This window comes from Carya illinoinensis, chromosome 15 (assembly GCF_018687715.1).
Source record: "Carya illinoinensis cultivar Pawnee chromosome 15, C.illinoinensisPawnee_v1, whole genome shotgun sequence".
In the NCBI taxonomy this organism is placed as follows: domain Eukaryota; kingdom Viridiplantae; phylum Streptophyta; class Magnoliopsida; order Fagales; family Juglandaceae; genus Carya; species Carya illinoinensis.
The window spans coordinates 7,973,120-7,997,530 of NC_056766.1; the positions used below are offsets into that span (position 1 = coordinate 7,973,120).

Consider the following 24,411-nt stretch of genomic DNA (forward strand, 5'->3'; position numbering starts at 1 on the left):
TTACGAAGTTACCATTAAAACAGTCTGAAATGGAAGATGGTCCAAAATGCAAATTCTTGTGAGAATAGGCTGTAATAGACCAAAATTTAGAACTAAATGAAATGAGATATGTAATGTACTAGATACTACATCCGAATGAAAAACTCCAGCCATTCCGACAAAAATCATGAGAACATAACTTAAAACTCATGTGTTCAAACCACTAAAGCAGTGCCATTATCATTAATTATCATCATTTTCCTTTAAAATTATTTATTTTAAATTTGTTTGGGGCGGCACAATAGTGTCAATAAAACGATGTATTGGAGAGCCTTACATATATATATATATATATATATATAAATACAAGGTGCATGATCGATATATACAAGGTACAAATCAAAACATAAGAGGATGATTTGTATTGAAGGAGTGCTGCTGTCGAGAGTTGCCATATGTGGACTTCTTGTGGCCATGTGAAGTCATGATTTAGCCTTTGCAGTCATGGGCTTCCATTTATGTGTAGCACTATTGTTGAGAAGTGCCCTTATGTGAGGATAACTGTTTGACGTATGGGCATCCTTGCCATGGTCGTGTAGCATGATAAATTTCCAAACCCAAAACACAAAAAAACAACTAGAAAATAAGAATACTAGAATAGAGGCGAGCAAAGAACAGGCCGGGAGCCTAGCGTTCTCAGAGTTTAGAAAGGTAATTTGCCATTGCAGGGTGTGGCTTATACATGGCTAGTAATGGTTGCGCTTTGGGCACTGTGAGTCCTGCCCCTTCTGTCATGTCCACCATCTCCTCCCCAATTCTTTTCCACTCAAAGCACTGAATCAGTGATCCTAAGGCCAGCCCCACCATCCGCATTGCCAGACCCTCTCCAGGACAACCTCTTCTCCCTGCTCCAAACGGCAACAACACCATTCCATCGAATTTCCTTTCCCCTTCCAGACCTTGGAACCTCTCTGGCTTAAACTTTCTAGGCTCAGCCCATATCTTGGGATCATTTTGTATGCCCCATGCATTTACCATTAGCATTGTGCAGCACGGGACATGAAAGCCACCGACAGTACATTCCTCGGATGACTCGTGGGGAAGAAGTGGGGCAGGTGGGTACATCCGGAGTGTCTCGTTTATGATGCTGCGAAGATAGGGAAGCTCTGTAAGATCTGATTCCTCTAGTAGCCTGTTTTGTCCAATGTGATTGTGAATTTCAGCCTGGGCTTTTACAAGGGACTCTGGATTGTTCAACAGAAGAGACAATACCCATTCCATTGTTCCAGCTGAACTGTCCGTCCCTGCAGTTAACATGACCTGAAAAAGAAAAATGCTAATTTGTTTCAAAATGTGCAAGGGATGCCTTCATCTACCAACACCTTAAAAGAAAATTTCTCTTCTTTTTGTGTTTTTTGGCCCGAAAACATTCCTAGTATCTGCCACATAACTTGCCTACCCAACTGTTAGGTAGGACACGACACCATTGGGCATCGAGTGAAGGGCACATAGTTCTGTAAAACCAATACTCCTAGATGCTAATCAATGAGTAATCATGTTATGATTCTTATACTTCCCCTATATTAAAAAGGAAAATAAAAAGAAAAAAGTATAAATTATAAAAACCACCCACAAACTCTCACTCCAATGTTAATTTCATTTTCACCATGACCATCACAATGACTCATCCATAAATTGGTTTTTATTTTGTTTTATTTGCTAGTTAGCTTCCAAGACAATTGAACATAAAATACTTTAACCACAAAAAATCTCATAAAAATAAAGTCACGAATTAACATAGTTTGATGTGACATGTCAAATTGTAAAGTTACTTTTATTATAAGTAGATCTAACATATCACATGAAACTCAATTTGTGAGTGAGTAATGACAGGTTCGCGTTATTAACAATACTCACCAAATCAACTCAGTCAACCATGATCCAGATGCAACAGATACTACATGCACACATATGAAAACTACCAACCAACAGTTACTACATGCACAAATATGGAAACCACCAACCAAGCAATGGCTACACGCACACATTTGGAAACAACACAACCAAGAATCAAATCAAGCACTACACTTTCTTAATTATAGCATTAATTGTCTCCTTTGTAAATGTTACAACTCTGTAAAATTCCTATAAATAGACAAAGAGACTCTATGCAAGCTCTCACATTTAGTGAGACATTTTTACAAATAGTTTGTATACAAACTTCTTTATGGTATCTAGAGCCAGTGTAAGAGCAAGAGAGTCTTCCTCCCATTGGCACCAATTCTCTTTTGTGATAACCTCAGTGCCCTACATATGACTGTCAATCCTGTTTTTCATGCCTGCAGTAAGCATATAAAAATCGATTACCACTACGTGCAAGAATGTGTTGGTCGAGGACTACTGCATACCCGACACATTCTGGCTTCCTCCCAACATGCCGACATCGTCGCCAAACCTCTTGGACGTCTTGCACTTCAATCTCTAGGCACCAAACTTGGCCTTCTCTCTCAGCTCAGTTTGCGGGGGACTATTAACAATACTCAACAAATCAACTCAATCAACTGCCAGATGCAACGACTACTACATGCACACATATGGAAACTACCAACCAACCAACGGCTACCATATGCACACATGGAAACCACCAACCAAGCAACGGCTACATGCACACATTTGGAAACAACACAATCAATAATCAAATCAAGCACTACACTTTCTTATTTTATTTTGATACCGTTGCTTGTCTTCTTTGTAAATGTTACAACTCTGTAAAATTTCTATAAATAGATAAAGAGACTCTATGCAAGCTCTCACATTTAGTGAGACATTTTTACAAACAGTTTGTATACAAACTTCTCTACAAGTCCCAAATGCAAAATCTTGCGCAAGCTTATTATAAAAGTGTGGATCCCACCAAGAAAATATGAGTTTTTTACACTTTTGCATGGTGGGTCCACTTCGTATATTTGGGACTAGTATATATTATTGCTTTTAAGTTTACTTTTATGAAAGTGAATTTAGCACTTCTAAATGGAAAAGAATTGGCCCGTCTCATTTAACAAATAATGCATTACCCTCCATAAAAATAAATAAAAAAATAAAACTTAAAATAATAAAAGAATTTAAAATTAAAAATAAATAAATAAATGGTTACAATGAGAGCAACTAAGATCTACGGAAACATCTTCAATGACATCCTTACAAATCGATTCGGTTGTTCCATAATCCACTTTATCACAACTGCAGAACCAAGTTATTATTATTTTTTTTTTTTTGGCTTTTCTTCGCATCTCAAATGAATAATTTTGAAAGGGAGTGAGAAAGCTTACAAGCATCATGCCTCTCACGATTTCATCCTTATAAAACTCAGGTTCAGCTTCTTGCAGTGACAATAGGACGTCAATCATGTTCTTGTCCCTCTCTTCAAAAGCAGAATCGGCCCTCATTCTCCTTTGTTCTTCAATCAACTCCTGCATGAACTTGTCCCTTTTCCCCTGCAGTATCACCAACCTTTTCTCCAGTCCTCTCGATCCAACCCATTTAAAAGCCGGCAGAAAATCTCCTAGATTTGTAGGCACACTGAGCTGAAGGGTCTCCTTCACAATTTTCTTGAACTCTCTCGTTTCTTCCAGCTCTGCCGCGTTCTCTCCATAGTACCGCTTTCCTGCGATCATTCTCATCATGACATTGAGGGTCAGCTGAAAAAAAACTGACTTCATGTCCACGGTCCGAAACTCAACCCCTTCCAAGTCTTGGAAAAGCCGAGAAATCAACGATCGAACCTCGTCAACGCGTATGCCATAGAACGTTTGGAGGCGATTGGATGACAGAAGTTCAAGAGAGGCTATGCGCCTCAAGTTGCGCCAGTGGTAGCCATAGGAGGCCCAAACAAGGGTAGTATAGTTGTAGCCAAGGTGTTTTCCGGCAAGGAGTCTTGGGCGGTTTGCAAACGCGATATCATTTTTGGTGAAGCATTCCTCGGCGGCGGTGGGGGAAGAAACAAGGAGGACAGGGCGGGAGCCCATCTTGATATAGAGAACTGGACCATATTGGTCTGCAAGTTTTGCAAAGGATCGGTGTAGGGGTTTCTTCAAGAGATGGAGGTGGCCAATAATGAGGAGGGAAAAAGCAGGGCCTGGTGGGAGTCTTTTGCTCGGCAAAATCAGATGTTTTGTGAGGATAAACAATAAGAGAAAGAGCAGAAAATAACAGTAGAATGGGATTTCCATGGATGGTGATATCATGAATACATTTACAGAGAATTTGGATGGCTAATATTCATTCGGTTCTCATCTGTAAGAACAAATTCAAGAAGAAATGAAGGCATTCTTCTAAGATTTCATGAACTTTTCACCTCAGGTTGAGTAAAGTCGCCATTTTTCAAGATGACGTGCAGACAACAAACCCAGATCATCGAAATTGGTGAGATGCACAGTGACATGGTTTTGATAATCAGGATCATTATTGGATTTGGATTCCTAGCATTTCTCTTGAAATAATGGAAAAAAATCTCGGGGAACGGTGATAGCGATAGACGTAAGATAAGGGGGAGGTAATTATTAAATAGTCCATCCTACACCACACTTATTACGTAACTTTATCTTTTTTTTTTTTTTTTTAATATATATATAACTAACGGAATTGTCACCACACTTATTACGTAACTTTATCTTTTTTTTTTTTTTTTTTAATATATATATAACTAACGGAATTGTTAAATACAGTCGGCAGGCACATATAAACGGTTGTACAAAAAGAATAAAATAAAATTATAAAATATTTTTTATATAAATCTCATATTAATTTATTTATTTTTAAATAATTATACGTTATTTGTATAATCACGGTTATAAATATCATTTTTCTATAACTAAAACGCTAAAATATTTATTTTATACCAGCCCTTTCGAAATTTCTCCACCCCCAATTTGAAATTTCTCCGTCTCCATTACCATTCAACAAGAGTCAGCACCCTTCATGTGTGCTCAGTCGTGCCCGTGTCTCCTTACGTGTTCTCTCTGAACCGCCGACAAAAGCATCATCATCACTGACAAATTATTCTATATTCTCGAAAATGCGTCTATAGCCCTACTTTCCCTATAAGAGCACTCAGATTCTATCTCCTATTCTTTAAAATATATTATTAAAATTTATTTTTTTATTTTTTAAATTAATTTTTATAATATATTATACATCAATTTATCTATTTTTTTATATCATTTAAATATTATACTTTTTAATATTATTTATTCATTTCAAATATTTTCTCTATCTATTAATAATATTTTCATATCTCTTGATATTTATTATATTTTTATATATACAATATCATATAATTATGTACTATTTTAAATTAATCCAAATTTACAAATTAAATTAAAATATAAATTAATTTAAAAATTAAAAAATATATATATAATAAAAATATATTTTAAAATATCACCACTAACCAAATAATTAATATCCAAATTATTAAAAATATCAACATTCCAAAGACAATGGCAACATGTAGCCTCCAGGTTTGTATGATATGTGAGAAATGAATAAAAAATTATTTACAACCGTGTACAAGCTCCTTCAAATGTAGTGGCTTCCTTGTAGCAAACTCTAAAATCCCTTTAAAATAGAAGATTCAATGGAAGGTAATTTTGAAAATATTTCTTTATATTTTAAAGAAAAATTCATTATAAAGCATCCATTGGGAGTGCTCAAGGTATTGTCCAAATTTGCTTTTGTTAGCTTTTACTTCAAAATATATATTTTTTTTAACTTTTGTAATCGACCCAACGGCTAGTTTCTCATAAAGCATAGTTTAATCCCTATATATACCAAGAAAAATGCTAATTGCAACCGGGTGGAGAAATCGGTGTGTAATCGCGTCCCACGTGGCTTAATGAAACGGTGAGTTTTGCACAGCTCCAGCTCCAGCTCCCTTCCCTCCACTTCGTCGTTTCCCTTCTCTTCTCCCATGATTCTTTCATTTCCCCTTCTTCGTATGGTTTTCTTCTCCACGTCGCCTTAACCTTCTCCTTCTCTCCTGATTACTTACTCTTCTCCATAATCTTCTCAAGATCTTGTTCCATGCTCCATTAATAGCTTCATGTTCTCAAGAATTGGACATTGATAGCATCTCGTTTATGAAAAATCATACTTGTAAAGTGAGATATCGGTATGATGATTAGGAGGAGGACACTTTGGGGAAGCAGAAAAAATGGGTGATGATGATTCAGATTCTATAAACTCCTCTACCATCTAAGCCAGTCTTTCCTCTTCTAAGCTACTCGTGATCTCTCTCTCTCTCTCTAGATGGAGTTGAGGTTTTCTTTTCCTATATTAGAAAAAGCTTAAATAAGTATGAGCTGGGGGTTTTCTTTTCCTAGACTAAGAAAAAAGTTTAGATAAATATAAATAGGGGCAAAAAATAGTGGCAAGGAATATTGACAGAGAGTTAGGGAGGGACGTTTCTTTTCAGCTATGGAAGCCGCAGACAAAGAAGAAGCTCAAGACTCTTTCCTCTTTTCTCTTCAATTCTGATTTCTTTTTTCTTTCTAATTTTGTCTTGTTTCATTTCTATTTTTTTTTACTCGGTTAACGTGGCCTTCCTGATTCTCCCATGGTCTCGCCTCTCGGTTGCATGTAGCATAACTGATATACCAATACCTTTTTTAAGGGTATTTTTTCTTCGCTCTTTTCCTTCCTTCTGAATTGGGTTTGCATCAATTTTGAGCTTCTTTTTCATTTCTCTGAATCCCTTCCCATTCGCTCCTTCAGGTGATTCTCCTCTCTTTTCTTAGTTTTCTATTTTCTGTCCTTTTTCTACTAATTATGGGTTGAATACTATGTTAGTAACCATTAGTAACCGAATTTGTTGTAGGGATGGTTTGGTTATTTAAAAATTCAAAAGCTTATGCTAGGTTTATAGGTAAAATTGATATTTTTCAAATTTGTGAAGTTGTTCTTTGTAGATGCCTTTGTTCTTATGTGAGACTAGCCAAGAACCTGTTTGTTTGTTTGTCTTTTCTTTTTCTTTTTTTCAGTTTACTCAGTGCATAATTTTTCTTTCATTATTATTATTTTGCAATTTGTCTAAAAGCTCTTGACTTTATTTTCTTAAAACATCTTATTTTTAATGGTCGAATCAGATGGTCTGTGCACATATTATTGCATAGTCATCAATTGCTGTTGAGTATGGGGTTTAGTATACTTGGATTTGATCCATTTATGTAATGCAGAATTGGGTCTGTTTAGGTTTTCCACAAACGAATGCCTCTTGAAGCAATTGACCTTGATTCACGGCTTCTTCAATATTCACCAAGCCTTCGATGCACCTCGGTGAGTTGGACATCTTTCAATGAAAATTAATTTTAGTATCAAGATAAAGCCCAATGACATAAGAAATAATTTTATTTCATTTGCTTTCAAAAAAAAAATTTTATTAAGCCATGTTAGTTTGCTGTCTTCTGTTGTGTGAGCTGCAACTTCTACAGCTTGCTCGTACTGAGTTCCATTCTATCTATTCCTTACAATATTCTTTGGTAGTAACCTATTGTCATCCTATGTATATATGACCTATCATTTTCCCTCTTGTTGGTTTTTGATATTGAAGTTAGAAGAATGTGCACACCCTTTCTTTGATGAGCTATGTGAGCCCAATGCCCATCTTCCAAATGGTTGCCCATTGCCCCCTCTTTTCAACTTTAAGCATGAAGTATGTAGCCTCTTCCATTTGAAGAAAAAAAGATCTTCAATCACTCTAGTAGGGTTCATATGCTTGACATGTCCCTTGTCTATTGTGCATTTTGGTGACTGTGTCTCATAAGTTGAGGGGTACACTACCAGGGTTAGTATGCTTAGATTCTTTCATTATCATTATTTTGTAATTTGGTCTCCGATTTTTATGTTTGAGTTCGAAATAGGCTTCTTGCATTGTCTTGTGTTCGCTATATGTAAAACAGAAAATCACAGGCATATTTAAAAAATAAAAGAAAAAAACAAGTATACTCATATAGCTCATGTTCTGGTGGAAAAAATGAGCTTTAATACTAATTTTTTGACTATAACGATTATTCTCACCCCTTCATTCTCACATATGCCAAAAGAAAAATATTTGATGATGAATTACAATTGTGCAACCTTCCAGAATCTCAATTTAATATTGTCACACATCTGATGCCATCAGGTAATGAGGGGGTGTGAAGTTTTGCTTATTGGTTTAATTGAGTCTACCTTCATTTTGAAAGTTATTATGCATGTGGTATTGAATATTATTTGTGTTGTTTCAGGTGTGTGACCATATTGATGCGATGTAATTCCATGGAGATAGGTGCTTATATCAGACAATGCATAAAAATCATTATTATTAGCATGTTGGTCAACTATTAGTGTGCGATGTTATTGGCTGGACTTGCCCATGTTTCTTGGCAACATTGTGTGACTAGGCAGGCGATGGCTAATTTTTTGGCAGAATCGTGTGACTAGACTTGTAAAGAACTTTTTGTGGATATAAATGTTGTGGATTGTGTCCAGGTGCATGTGTGTAGATGGTGTTGTGTCCAGTTGTATATGAATTTGTGTATTTTAGGTTGTGGAGACCTTTAACAGTGGAGATGTATAGATTTTGGTCCTAACTCAGGAACATGGAGTACTTGTAAAACTTACAATGTGTATTTGTATATGAAATCAATCGTAGTTCAATGTCAATTTGGCTGATTATTGTCTGTGCGTGCATGAGTTTAGAAAAATATCTACATAGCTTGTGCGATTTTGTTTAGGTATCATCCTGTTTATAATAGATTTGGAAAAAAAATCTATATATAGGGTATAGATTTTTGTTTCACTTAACTGTGTGTATAATTGATTGATCCAAAATGTTACGATGAATGTCTTAGATAAGCTCAAAAAGGACTTTAAAAATGGAGTAAAAAATAGCAGATTTAGAAAAGTGACAAAAAATAGCAGATTTAGAAAAGTGACAAAAAATAGCAGATTTTTCATAGCTTCCATAATACCTCCCCCTATATAACAAAATGCTTGATCAAGAACCTAATCAAGTTTTGCTTTGCCTAATTCAAGGAGGAGTACCATTACACACTCGATTCGTACAAGAAAAAAAAAAAAAATTATCTATAAATTCACATGTGCCCCCTAGTTTATCTGAACTAGGCAAAAACTATTACAATTAATATAATCCAATACAAATACAATAATATTCTCACATTTCTATTCTCGACCCTTCGCAAATTTTGCTCGACCTCAACCCTTTGAGCATCTCTCTCTCTCTCTCTCTCTGCATTTATTTTCCCTTCTGAGCATTTTGTTCGACCTCAACCTTATGAGCATTTATCTCTCTCATAGAGTGCTGTTGAATGAAATGCCTCCAATTTTTTTCTTTTTGAAGAATATTTGTCAATAGATAAAAATTATAAAGCTAGCCGACGTTCCAATAGATGAAGAAACAAATCAAAGAGAAGAATCAATGCAGGTATAAAGATTCAAATGAAAGCTCTTGAGAATGTTGATATTCCATAAACATCCTTTTCTTTATTGGTTATCTTTAGAAGTAACATCCTTTTTTTTTCAATCAATCGGAGAGAGATATTTCACAGTCTTCGGTTGCCGATGTCCCTCACTCAGAAACACTTTTTTTAACAGAAAATCAAAATAGCATAATCCAAAATTATAAGTGCAAAATAGTATAACTAATAACATATCACAAGGTAAAGAAAAAACAAACAAAAAAAGGCATGTTGGACCCGGTGGAATACCCATGGGTAAGTAAATCCTCAAATTTTGGCAGTACATCTATGGATTCTTCCCATGTTCATAATAGATGGTTTTGAATATGCCCCACTGGGCACAAACTTTCATGATTGAACCATACTAAACCATATAGCTCAACACAATGTCTAAAGACTTGGCAACAACAATAACTTGAGAGAAACAGCCTTATCATGGCCCCAAGATATGTTAAGCAGAAGATTGTAAATGAAAGAATCAAGTGCCCATTAAAAATATCATCAATATTTGATTTAAGACGAAAAGACAATCATACAAAGCTTATCAAACATCCTTTTCTAGTAGTTGATAAGATTACTTGCATACACAAATGATTCATAATTATCGAAGATAAAAAGAGTTGAAGGGTTTTACTACCTCCCACATTCCTTCAGATGCACCTTCAATAATTCCAAGAAGGTTAAGCAACTGAAATTTAGTGTCATTATGGACTATAGTGAACAATCCCAGGAATGCAACTTAGCATTGCGAAAGCATAAGAAGCAGCTTCTAAAAGAGTGCCCATTAACATGGTTAAAATTGTCGACTTCCCCACTCTGCAAACATATTAGGAACAGAACGTTCTTCAGACATACATATTTTTGTTTTTATAAGTTCTTAAAGAAATGTCTGTTGAGTGTTGTCAGATCCACTAGAAGCATATGGTGACCAAAACATAGTAAAAAGTTGGCTATCTTCTACATGCATGCATTTGGTGACTTATAGAAAGTTCTGCATACATGTACACGAGAGAAAGGAAAAGGGAGGCAACTTAGCTTTTGGCCAAAACTAACAAGGCAACAAGTTGGTCCTACATTACTTTTACAAAGCCAGGCTTTATTAAAAGATTACATGCATGCAGTTCATGAGATGGCAAACCTTGAAAATCCTATTACTTATTAGTGCAACATGTCCACGTCCAAACTTGGTAACTTCAAAACCCTCTCCACCACCACCAGACCTGTTTCATAGTTCACATTAACAACAACAACCACACCTTGAGCTTATTAACAAGTCTACACTGATGACATGAAATTTTAAAATTCAAAAGAAAGAAAAGAAAATTGCTTCCTTAGCTTGGCTATCTTCACTTTGAGCTAACCAAGATGACACTCTACATATAGAATTGAACAAAATACATTTTACCAATTAAAAAATTATTACTAAGAATCTCAATAAGGGTATGCATATTTAAAGGAAAAATTATATCAAAGACTGAAATTTGGACAATAGTAATAAAACAAAACGAAACTGGGAAAGACAAACTACATAACATTAAAGCCAGCTCGGATAAAAATCTTAAAATCATTAGTCACTAAGCAATCAATTAATAGCACCCGTTGCTTTGTTTTTTTGGGTCCAAGTCATCTCAGCTTCAATTTCTTGATGATACCCATTTTTCCAAATCACTTCAGCTGTAACCACAAAAATCAATATATATGAAAAAAATGTATCAACTTCTAGGGGTACAAAAATTGTAGTAACACTTTCAATAACCAATCAAGTGGAAGTTCACATTAAGTAGTTCTGAGAAATCGACTGAAGTAACGAAAAAAAAAAATGTAGTGTTAGAAACAATAAAAGAAGCCAATTCAATTCGATCCTCTTGTTCTTTTCTTGCGATTTCTTAACAAAAAGAACTGTAAATTCGAAGGATGACTCACCATGACTTAGTTGCCAGCGATCTCGGGAGTGGATCGGAGAAGAGATATTTGTCGTGACATGGGGGACATATTTACCCTGTCACTGTATTGGGGAACCAAAAACCAGGTTTCGGTAGGAAACTTACCGTGGCATAATCTGGATGCAGGGACAAAGGTCTTCTCTTTGACGTCGGCTGGTTCATCCAAGTTGAGAACCGTGATGTGGTGCCTAGATTGGGTTTGCCACATCACGTGTGCGATGTAGGAAATTTAAGTCGGTTGCTGAGTAGAGTTTCTCTTTATTAAAACTGTGTAAATTGTAAAATGAAGTATACAACAACAAATATAAAGGAAAAACAATTAAGGTGCATATTAATTATGGTGCAAGTGATTACATGTGATTATAATTAAATTAATTTCAAATATAATATTTGTAACAGCCCCTCAAGTTGGAATATGAAGATTGATGACACCTAGCTCGCCAAAATCAACTGACTAATGTATAGAGGAAATATGAAGATTGATGACACCTAGCTCGCCAAAATCAACTGACTAATGTATAGAGGAAATATGAAGAGTCATTACAACTTTATCTTTAACCATATCTCGAATCAAGTGACAATTTATTTTAATGTGCTCAGTTCTTTCATGAAAAATTGGATTGGCAGCAATAAGAAGTGCTACTTGACTATCACAATATAACACACGATCAAAAGAAAAAAAAATGCCGAAATCAAGAAGTAAAGAGACAAGCCATTTGATTTCACAAAAAATACAGGCCATCCAGCAATACTCAACTTCAACAAAGGATCTTGAGATAATAACTTGTTTCTTTAATTTTCAGGAAGTCAAAGAATCACCAATAAAGAGACAAAGGCCATTATCAGATCTTCAGGAATTAGGACAAGTGGCCTAGTTAGAATCACATAAGCCTTTGAGATGTAATGATGATGAGCTGGGAAAAATAATCGTTAGCCTGCAATAGCTTTAACATATCTAACAACATTGACAGCTGCATCATAAAAAGATTGACGAGGCTAATCCAAGAATTGACTCAAAATATTTACAGAAAAAGATAGATCAGGTAGTAAGTGTCAAATATAAAAGATGACCAATTAACCTTATGTAAGAAGAAGAATTATCCAACAAAGGACCTGAAGATTATGTCTTACAAAGCCTTAAATTATGATCCATAGGGCAAGTCGTAGGTTTAGCAGCTAATAAACCAATACCAGAAACAATTTCAAGAGCATATTTTCTCTAGGAAAGAGAAATACCCTTAGCATTCAGTACAACTTCAAGCCCCAAAAAGTATCTCAAAGTACCAAGATCTTTTAGTTTAAAATGTAAATGTAAGAAAGCTTTAAGATCAACAACATTTTTAGAATCATTGGAATTAATAACAATGTCATCCACATAAACCAGCAATGCCAGAAAAGAACCACCAAAACATTTGATAAATAATAAGTAATCAGACTTTAATTGAATAAAACCATAAGTCAAAGTTAAAGAGAACTTAGAGAACCATTGTTTAGAGGCTTGTTTAAGCCCATATAGAAACTTGAGAAGCTTACAAATCCAAGGGCAAAGTTTCATATAAACTTTCTCATCCAACTACCTATAGAGAAAGGCATTATTTACATTCAGCTGATATAATTCCCAATTATGCATAGCAGCTAAGGCAAGAAAGCAACAAACAATGGTCAGTTTTGCAACAAAAGAGAAAATATCAAAATAGTCGATTTCCTCTTTTTGAGTATACCCCTTTGCAACCAATCGAGTTTTATACTTTTCCAAAGTGCCATAAGATTTCAACTTGCACTTATAAACCATTTACAGCCAATAGGCTGCTTGCCAAGACAGGAGGTAAAATGGTTAAGGTCCAAGTTTTATTTGCTTCAAGAATACTGATTTCAGCTGCCATTGCATCCTTTCAATGAGAATATTTGATGGCTTGATGAAATATGTAGGCTCATATAGATAATCAACAGAAGAACATGAATGTTGATATGAGGGAAAAATTTTGGAATAAGAAATATATGAAAAATGGGATAGGAAATACCTGAATTGGAAGAACTATCAACCAGAGAAAAAGCAATAACTTTGTTTTTAGATATCAATGATAATGTTGCAAGTAACGAGGCGGCCTTCTAGTTCTTGTGGATTTTCAAGTAGGATTTGATTGTAATGGGGGAAGAGACATTGAACATTGAGATGTGTCAAGAGTGGTGGATAATGGATTCTTGGGATTTGAAATATCTGAAAGAGGAGTAGGCAAAATAGGATTTGAAGATGTAGCAAGTTCAAAAATTGGATGAAGAATAGAAAAATCTGTTTGAAAGGGGTAACTAGTTTTATAGAAAATAACATCACAAGATATGATGATATTGTGAATATAAAGATGTTGCCCAGATGACTAACATAAGAGGGGGGTGAATTGAGTTGTATTTAAAAAAAATAACAATTTAAATCAAATATATAATATAAAATATAAATAAAATATGAAATAACAATAAATATAAAGAGTAAGGGTAAGAGAGAAGCAAACTCAGTATGTTAACGAGGTTCGGCCCCACTGCCTACGTCCTCGCCTCAAGCTACCCCTTGAGGATTCCCAAATTTACTATTCAACCTCCTTCAGGTGGAGATAGAAACTTATTACACATTTGAACAACACCGCTACAAAGAATCCATGTAGAACACCATCTACACTTGCAATCACCTTTCACGTGGTGATTCAACTATTCCCCGTGTAGAATACTTTCTACACGCACAAGGGTTATACACACCCTTTTTCTGATACAAAAGCTGATAGTGGGTAGGTTATCAGAAAACACTCCTCAATGAGTGAAATAAGAACAATACAGCGCAAACTATATCTCTCAAAATGAACAAGGATTAATGCTCAATGCTTAGAGAAGAGAGAATGAAAGCTTTGAATGAATGTTGTATGCTCTTGGTGTTGTAAATGTGAAGCTCTCAAATGATCTATTTATAGGCATATGAGACTTCATATTCAAATTTAAAAAGATTCATATGTCAAAGACAACATCATTCACTTTTTCAAAAAATTCAAATAAAAGGTTCTTCTTTTTCAATTGTCAAAGACAACATCATTCACTTTTTAAAAAAAAATCAAACCTAATCTTTTACTTTTGGCATATGACAAAATGAGCACACTTTCCTTTTCAAAAAATTCAAACCTAATCTTTTACTTTTTGCATATGACAAAATGAGCACACTTTACTTTTCAAATTTTTTCAAACAAAATCATCTACCTTTTGTATAAGTCTAAAAAAGCATCAATCACTTTTGAAAATATTCAAATAAAACATGCACATGTGAAAGATGACAATCAATCATCTTTAATATTTTCAAAGTTCAACCCTTTAATCAAGGCATGCACATGCAAAAAATGACAATCAATCATCTTTCAAAATTTTCAAATTTAATTTTCAAAAATATTCATGCACATGTGGAAAATGTATTTTAATGCTTTATGATAAAATATTAATTTTGAGCATTAATCCTAATTTTGAATTTTAAGAGATTTACAACATTACTCTATGACTTTAATGTGAACTTGTTTCCTTCTTGCTCATGCTTGATTTTTTGATGTGCTTGATTCCATTGTGTGAACAACTTGAACTTGAAACTCTTTTATTCTTTGAATTCATTTGTTATCATCAAAATCCATGTGTAGATTTATAATCACATGAAACTTGAAATCTTGGATTCAACAATCTCCCCCTTTTTTATGATGACAAATACTTGATAGAACTTGAAACCTGTATTAATACTTAAGCTCCCCCTGAAAATATGCGTTAGTTTTTCAAGTAAAAATATAAATATAATTCCAGGCATATATAACAAGTTTAGCAATTTAAATAACGTTAATGTTCTAGTCTAAAACTTCTCCCCCTTTTGGTATCATTAAAAAGGATCGGCAACAAGTAAATAGACCTGAAGAAAACAGTGCGTTAGTAGACACTATAGATAGTTAAATAAATAAATAAATAAATAAATTTTATCCGTCTGTGACCCGACAAGTGCGGCTGGAGATTTGAAAAAAATTGCCTGATGTTGTTGACAAACGAGATTGAAGGCTCCGAGTTTTTAAAAATGTCATTTTCACCGATCAGGAAAAAAATATATTGCTCTTTGACTTGGATGATAGCTTGTCTTATTCTTTATGCTATCTCTATAAAATCAGTCCTGAAGCTCATCCAATCCGCATCAAGTTTTCTTCTCATCTTTATAACTCATCTGGATTCTTTCAACATTCTCGTTTTAAGCCTTCTATTCTTTTCTCAATGGCTCATTCTTCTAACATTTCTCTAGATCCATCCATGAGGCATTCTGCATCTCAACCTCCTGTTCTTTCTGCAGCTACCATTGGTGCCATGTTGCAGCAAGAAAATAATAATCTGACTAATAAGTCAGATTCTAATGCTATTTATGATTTGGTGAGTCTTGAGACTCGCTACTCTTCCTCTATTGTGGTTTTTTCTCAGCGGCTACAAGTCAAAAATCACGAAGTTAAAAAGCTCAAAGAATAAATTGTTGTACTTCAACGAATTGTTCAAGAGTCTCACACAAGGGAAGGAATCATTCGGCAGAAGAATAAACAGTTGAAATCTTTATTAGATTGTTCATTCCGCTTGCCGGTTCCCATGGATAAGAATGACATAATATTGTATGAAGAGAATGAGCGTCTCAAACATGAGGTTAAGAATCTCAAGTTTATGTAAAAGTATTTAAAAAATCTATCTCTATTTTTATTAACTCTGGTCTATCTTATAAGAGATATTCATAGCATGCATCATACCTATTTCTCTACTGATCATACATAATCTATCTTCTGGTAAAGGTTTTGTGAAAATATCTGCTAACTGATCGTGTGTGTTTGTGAACTCTAATATTATATCGCCTTTTTGCACATGATCTCAAAGAAAATTATACCTTATTTCAATATGCTTAGTTCTAGAATGTTGTATTGGGTTCTTTGAAAGATTTATAGCACTTGTATTATCACATTTGATTGAAATGTGATTATACATAAGTTTAAAATCTTCAAGTTGTTACTTCATGTAGAGAACTTGAGCACAACAACTACCAGTAGCAACATATTCTGCCTCAGCAGTAGATAGTGCAACAGAATTTTATTTTTTACTAAACTAGGAAACTAGTGCATGACCTAAGAAATGACATGCTCCACTAGTACTTTTTCGATCTATTTTACAGCCAGCATAATCTGCATCTGCGTAACTGATTAGATCGAAAGATGTGTGCTTAGGGTACTATAACCCTAGGTTAATTGTACCATTAAGATATCTAAAAATGCGCTTAACTGCAATTAAACGTGATTCTTTTAGAGATGATTGAAAACGTGCACATAAGCACACACTAAACATAATATCTGGTCTACTGGCTGTTAAATATAATAAACTACCAATCATACCTCGATATATTTTTTAGTCAACTGGCTTACCGGATTCATCTTTATCAAGTTTAGTTGATGGGCTCATTGGTGTTCCAATTTCCTTAGCATTTTCCATCCCAAACTTCTTCAGTAATTTCTTAATATATTTTGATTGATTGATGAATGTCCCACTTTTTGCTTGCTTAATTTGTAATCCGAGAAAGAATGTAAGTTCTCCCATCATGCTCATCTCAAATTCTTCCTGCATAGTCTTAGCAAAAACTTGACACATATTTTCATTAGTAGCACCGAATATTATATCATCAACATAAATCTGAATCAAAAGAATATCATCATTTTCATATTTAATGAAAAGAGTTGTGTCGATTTTTCCTCTTGAAAAACCTTTTTAATCAAAAAACCACTGAGTCTCTCGTACCAAACTCTAGGAGCTTGTTTAAGTTCATATAATGTTTTTGCGAGTTTGAAAACATGATTTGGGGAAATATGATTTTCAAAACCTGGAGGTTGCTCAACATATACCTCTTCATTTATAAAACCATTTAAGAAAGCACTTTTAACATCCATTTGAAAAAGTTTGAAATCTTTATAACAAGCATATGCAAGTAGCATTCGAATAGCTTCTAATCTTACGACAGGTGCATATGCCTCATCATAATCGATTCCTTCTTCTTGATTAAAACCTTGGGCTACAAGTCGAGCCTTATTTCCAGTAATGACTCCGGACTCATCTTTCTTGTTTCTAAAAACCCATTTTGTTCCAATAATAGCATGATTTTTGGGTCTAGGAACAAGTGTCCAAACATCATTTCTTTCAAATTGATTCAACTCTTCTTGCATAGCTAGAATCCAAGATTCATCAAGAAGTGCGTCATCAATATTTTTGGGTTCAATTTGAGATAGAAAAGTAGTATGATTGCAAATATTTCTAAGAGATGATTGAGTACTTATACCTTGTGAAGGTTCTCCCAAAATTTGTTCTACTGGATGATCTTTCACAAATTTCCACTGTTTGGTTGCATCTTGTATTAAATTTTGATGATCTTTCCTGATGGCTCCATGTTGAACTTCCTCTATTGTTTTCTCTTTATTGAGATTGAGACTTTCTGTGTTATTTATACTTTCTGTTTCTTCATCAACAGATTTCTTGGAGAGTGGAGAATTAGATTCATCAAATACTACATGCATAGATTCTTGTACAGTCAAAGTCTTTTTATTGAATACTCTATAAGCTTTACTATTAGTAGAATATCCGAGAAAGATACCTTCATCAGATTTTGCATCAAACTTGCCTAAATTATCCCTGTCATTCAAAATAAAACATTTGCATCCAAATACATGAAAGTAACCAATGTTGGGCTTTTTCTCATTCCAAAGCTCATAGGGGGTTTTATCTAATTTAGACCTTAGCATAACTCTATTTATAACATAACATGTAGTACTTACCGCTTCGGCCCAAAAATAACTAGGCAAGTTGTTTTCATTGAGCATTGTTCTTGCCATCTCTTGAAGAGATCTATTTTTCCTCTCTACTACCCCATTTTGTTGAGAAGTTCGAAGAGCAGAAAAATTATGTACAAAACCGTTTTCATCACAAAATGTTTCAATATTTTTATTAACAAACTCTTTTCCCCTATCATTTCGGATACTTGAAATAGTATAGCCCTTTTCATTTTGAATTCTCTTGCATAACTTGGTAAAAGCATTATGTGCCTCATCTTTATGAGCAAGAAAGATGACCCAAGTATATCTAGAGAAATCATCAACAATAACAAATGCATAATATTTTCCTCCTAGACTTGCAACTCTATTTGGTCCAAAAAGATCCATGTGTATCAGTTGCAATGGTCTAGTAGTGGAAATATGTTTCTTAGTTTTAAAAGAAGTTTTTGTTTGTTTACCAAATTGACATGCATCACAAATTTTGTCTTTAAGAAAATTTGTTTTTGGTAAACCTCTCACAAGATCATTTTTTGAAAGTTTGGAAATAAGTTCCATATTGGCATGACCTAATCTTCTATGCCATAGCCAACTAATTTCATTTTGAGCTGAAAAGCAAATAGTATCTTGTGAGGTAATTTCTTCAAAATCGATTGTATAAACATTATTGTTTCTAAAAGCAATAAAACAAATATTACAATCATGATCATTTAAAATAATGCATTTATCCATTTTGAAAGTAACTGTAAATCCTTTATCACATAATTGACTTATGCTCAAAAGATTATGTTTTAAACCTTCAACAAGTAGAACATCTTCAATTATGAGAGAAGATTCATTACCAATTTTACCTATTCCCACGATCTTCCCTTTCGAGTTGTCTCCAAATGTCACGTGTCCTTCTTCTTTAAATCTAAGATCAAAGAACTTAGTCTTGTCTCCCGTCATGTGTCTTGAACATCCACTATCTAAAAACCACTTATTTTTGCTTATGGATGACTTCATGCATACCTATAAAAACAATTAAAATGATTTTTCTTGATACCCAAGTTCTTTGGGTCCTTTATTTATTAGTATTAGAAGAAACAAGATTTTTAGGTACCCATATGGCCCTAATAGTCATTGTATGATTTCTTCTAATAGGACAAATATGATAATTATGACCATTTCTATTACAAAAATTACAAATAGCATGTGACATATATGAAAAACTTGAATGATTATAATAATATCATTTTTTGACAAAATTATTTTTGTGAAAAGAATTTTGAATATTAGTCTTTGATGTAGAATGATTATCAAAGAAATTTTTATAAGGTTTGTATTTTTGTTTTGGCATATATCCCAATCCTGCCTTGTCAAAAACACATCTTTGACTACCAAGAAGTTTTTCAAAATTTCTTTTTCCATTCGTAAAGTTTTCAACAATATTTTCTAAATCGGTTTTCTTCTTATTCAATTCCAGATTTTCATCTTTTAAAATGATACTTTTTTTTCTTAAAATTTCAATTTCGTTTGTTAAAGAAGAATTTTTCTTTTTTAAAGCAGTATACTTGATACCCAATTTTTCAAATTCCTCATAAATCTCTTCTAAAACATTTTGCAATTTTTCATATGAAGGATTTTCAATATTATCAAGATTTGTTACCTCAATGTCATCTTTAGCCATAAGACAAAGATTTGCTGATTCTTTATTGCTTGCTTCACTATTTGAGTTACTTGAATCATCATCCCATGTAGCTTTCATTGCTTTCTTGCCCTTGTTTCGATCTTTTTTTAGCAGAGAACAATCTGGCTTGATATGACCAGGCTTATTGCATTTATAACAAACTAAAGTGTCATTTTTACCTGAATCTTTCTTGGAAAATTTTTTGAAGGATTTCCTCGGAGGAGTTTTATTTTTCTTCAAGAATCTCTGAATTCTTCTTGTTATCATTGCAACTTCTTCATCTTTATCGTTATTTTCCTCATCTTCATCATTTTCACTTTCATGAGGAACAACTTTAAGTGCTAAGCTCTTCTTTGGCTTTCTTTCTTCTTCTCCCCTTTTCAATGTGTACTCATGGGTGATAAGTGACCCGATGAGTTCATTGACTTCGAACTTCTTGAGGTCTTTAGCTTCAAGAATCGCTGTAACTTTTGATTCCCAATGTTTTGGTAAATAGTTGAGAATTTTTCTTACTATCTCTACCTTGGAATAAACTTTGCCAAGAGCTGTCAAGCTGTTTATGATGTTAGTAAAACGAGTGTGTATATTAGAAATAGATTCATCATCATTCATCTTAAACATTTCATATTCGTGAGTAAGAATATAAATTTTTGATTCCTTGACTTGCGAAATTCCTTCATAAGTTACTTCCAAGTTATCCCAAATTTCCTTTGCCGTAGCGCAATTCATTATTCTATTAAACTCATTTTCATTAAGAGCATTATATAATAAATTCATAGCAGTTAAATTTAAAATATAAAGTCTATCGTCTTTACGATCAAACTCTTCTTCTTCCTTTTTGACCTTTACTCCATCAACTACTTTTGTTGGAATATAAGGTCCATTTACAATACATTTCCAGATTTCTCTACCTTGAGCTTGAAGAAATATTCTCATTCTAACTTTCCAGAATGAGTAATTATCTCCACAAAAGAGTGGAGGCCGACTGCTAGATTGACCTTCACCAAATGAAGCTGCAATATTAGCCATAAGATCTTAACTCAAAAGATAGTTAATCTTATAATAGAGCTTTTAGCTCTGATACCAATTGTTACTGATCATAGGCCGCACCTATGTCACCTAACAATTGTACCTACCAGACTAGCCGGCCACCATCTCTACCGGTGCACCATCACTCATGGTCGGAGAGTCTTGTTTCGGTGACACAGTCACAAGCGAGAGTTCCCATGAGTGATCTGCCTGTATGAATAGTACAGGTCAACTAGCTCTGATACCAATTGTTGCCCAGATAACTAATACAAGAGGGGGGGTGAATTGAGTTGTATTTAAAAAAAATAACAATTTAAATCAAATATATAATATAAAATATAAACAAAATATGAAATAACAATAAATATAAAGAGTAAGGGTAAGAAAGAAACAAACTCAGTATGTTAACGAGGTTCGACCCCACTGCCTACGTCCTCGCCTCAAGCTACCCCTTGACGATTCCCAAATTCACTATTCAACCTCCTTCAGGTGGAGATAGAAACCTATTACACCTTTGAACAACACCGCTACAAAGGATACGTGTAGAACACCCTCTACACTTGCAATCACCTTTCACGTGGTGATTCAACTATTCTCCATGTAGAATACTTTCTACACGCACAAGGGTTATACACACCCTTTTTCTGATACAAAAGCTGATAGTGGGTAGGTTATCAGAAAACACTCCTCAATGAGTAAAATAAGAACAATACAACGCAAACTATATCTCTCAAAATGAACAAAGATTAATGCTCAATGCTTAGAGAAGAGAGAATGAAAGCTTTGAATGAATGTTGTATACTCTTGGTGTTGTAAATGTGAAACTCTCAAATGATCTATTTATAGGCATATGAAACTTCATATTCAAATTTAAAAATATTCATATGTCAAAGACAATATCATTCACTTTTTCAAAAAATTCAAATAAAAGGTTCTTCTTTTTCAATTGTCAAAGATAACATCATTCACTTTTTAAAAAAAAATCAAACCTAATCTTTTACTTTTTGCATATGACAAAATGAGCACACTTTACTTTTCAAATTTTTTCAAATAAAATCATCTACCTTTTGTATAAGTCTAAAAAAGCATCAATCACTTTTGAAAATATTCAAATAAAACATGCACATGTGAAAGATGACAATCAATCATCTTTAATATTTTCAAAGTTCAACCCTTTAATCAAGGCATGCACATGCAAAAGATGACAATCAATCATCTTTCAAAATTTTCAAATTTAATTTTCAAAAATATTCATACACATGTGGAAAATGTATTTTAATGCTTTATGATAAAATATTAATTTTGAGCATTAATCCTAATTTCGAATTTTAAGAGATTTACAACATTACTCTATGACTTTAATGTGAATTTGTTTCCTTCTTGCTCATGCTTGGTTCTTTGATGTGCTTGATTCCATTGTGTGAACAACTTGAGCTTGAAACTCTTTTATTCTTTGAATTCATTTGTTATCATCAAAATCCATGTATAGATTTATAATCACATGAAACTTAAAACCTTGGATTCAACAAAAGATTATAAATTTTATAGCCTTTGGTGCCTGCAGGATATCCTAGAAATACACATGCTTGAGCTCAAGCAGAAAACTTGTGATGAGAAGGATTGCTGAGAAAAGATGCGTAACAGAGACATCCAAAGATCTTGAGATGATTATACTTTGGTTTAACAGGAAATAAAATTTCATAAGGAGATTTGTTTGAAAGAATTGGAGTGGGAATTTTGTCTATGAGATAAACAAAAGTGAGTATGTAGTCACTTTGGAAATGTAATGGAATATTAGATTGAAAATGAAGAGCCCAAGCCACATTTAATATATGTTGATGTTGTCTCTCAATAAGAGTATTTTGTTCATAAATATAAATACAACTATGTTGATGTATAACCCCTTTACCTGCAAAAAAAGGTTTCATATCAAGTTATTAGTACGAATTGATTTAATTTTTGTATTAAACTCAGTTTCAACAAAGACAAAAAAAAGATTGTAGATATGATCTAATTTCAGACTTGGAATCAAGTAAGTAAACCCAAGTACATCGACTATAATCATCTACAATTGTTAAAAAAATATTTGAATCTATTTATATGAAGGAATTGATAATGGACCCCAGACATCACAATAAATAACTTCAAAAATTGAATTAGAAACTGAAGTACTTAATGGAAAATATAATATTTTCTGTTTGATAAAGGACAAATAGCACAAGGACTATTATTGGAATTAGTAAAGCAAGAAATATCATATGCTAAGTCATGAAATCTAGAATCAGATATATGTCCAAGGCAACATTGCCAAAGATGAGAATTGTTTTTTTACAAAATTATAGTAAGGTAATGGCATTACAAGAAGTAGAAGTGCCTAACACTTGCAGGAGATGATATAATCCTTGTGAAAGTTTAGCTATGACAACTGTCCTCCAATTGAAGAGGTCCTGAATATAACAAAAATCATGTGAGAAAAATAAGAAGTAAGATAATTGAGAAGTCAACTTACTGATTGCAATGAGATTAAAAGTAAAAGATGGAAAATAAAGAACATAAGTTAGAACCAAAGAATCAAAAAGTCTAATCATACCAATATGAGTAACTCGAGTACAAGAGCCATTAGGTAATTTCACAAAGATATTGGTAGAAAATGTAACAGAGGAAAATAAATAAAGAGAACCAATCATGTGATTAGTTGCACCAGAATCAAGAATCCAAGATTGTTAATAAAATTTGTGTGTATCGACATTAGGTAAAATTAAAGCTTGAGATGAAGCAGTAATTGAGATACCTGAGAATGAAGTAGTAGATGCAGATGAAGATAATGATGAAGAAACTGTACCTACTTGATTCACAGAAGAAGGATTAGAATGAGATTAAAGAAATGTAAAGAGCTTTTAACATTGCTCTTGAGAAAAAGGAAATTGTAAAAGCGAAACTGGTTCTGTTATTGATTGGCTACTAGTGGTCTGGTTAATATTAGGGTTTCTAGGTTTTGTCTTATATCCAAGCATGTATAACCATGAATCTTGTAACATTTATAAATTGTGTATCCCTATAAACCATAGCGTGTACAATAAGGTTGTTCTTTGCGAGTAGTAGACTTCTTATTGTTCTTTGGGCCATCAGAACCTTTCACAGAGTCAGGACTGCTAGAATCATGGTTAGTAAACATAACAACAGCTTCATTTGAAGGTAAAGATTCAAACACAATTTCACATTGTTTTTCTTCATGAAGAATAAGAGAAAAAACTTTATTTATTGAAGGAAACAGATCATAAAGTAATATTTGACTCCGTAAAGGGGTAAAAGACTCATTGAGTACCATCAAGAACTGCAAAACATAATTTTCTTATTGATATTCTACAATCTTTTTCATAGCACCACATGAACATGGAGGTATGGGGCGAAAATGAATAATCTCTTCCCAAAAA

The 24,411-nt window shown here is 33.6% G+C and overlaps 1 protein-coding gene across 1 annotated transcript; it reads right to left on the reverse strand.

The window, feature by feature from the left end:
- Window positions 1-616: 616 nt before the first annotated feature.
- Window positions 617-4,508, reverse strand: LOC122296367 (cytochrome P450 81Q32-like). Its single transcript, XM_043105985.1, has 2 exons — window positions 3,309-4,508; window positions 617-1,299 (listed from the first exon to the last, which is right to left on the reverse strand). The coding sequence occupies exons 1-2, from the start codon at window positions 4,221-4,223 to the stop codon at window positions 676-678; spliced, it is 1,539 nt and encodes a 512-aa protein (XP_042961919.1). The 5' UTR covers window positions 4,224-4,508; the 3' UTR covers window positions 617-675.
- Between the last annotated feature and the right edge of the window lie 19,903 nt (window positions 4,509-24,411).

What these genes read in the sequence shown, in the direction of transcription:
- LOC122296367 (XM_043105985.1), bottom strand. Translation starts at nt 4,223, where the DNA reads ATGATATCACCATCCATGGAAATCCCATTCTACTGTTATTTTCTGCTC. An exon ending in TCGTGAGAGGCATGATGCTT is followed by an intron (nt 1,300 to 3,308) that starts GTAAGCTTTCTC and finishes TTTCTTTTTCAG; the next exon opens with GTCATGTTAACTGCAGGGAC.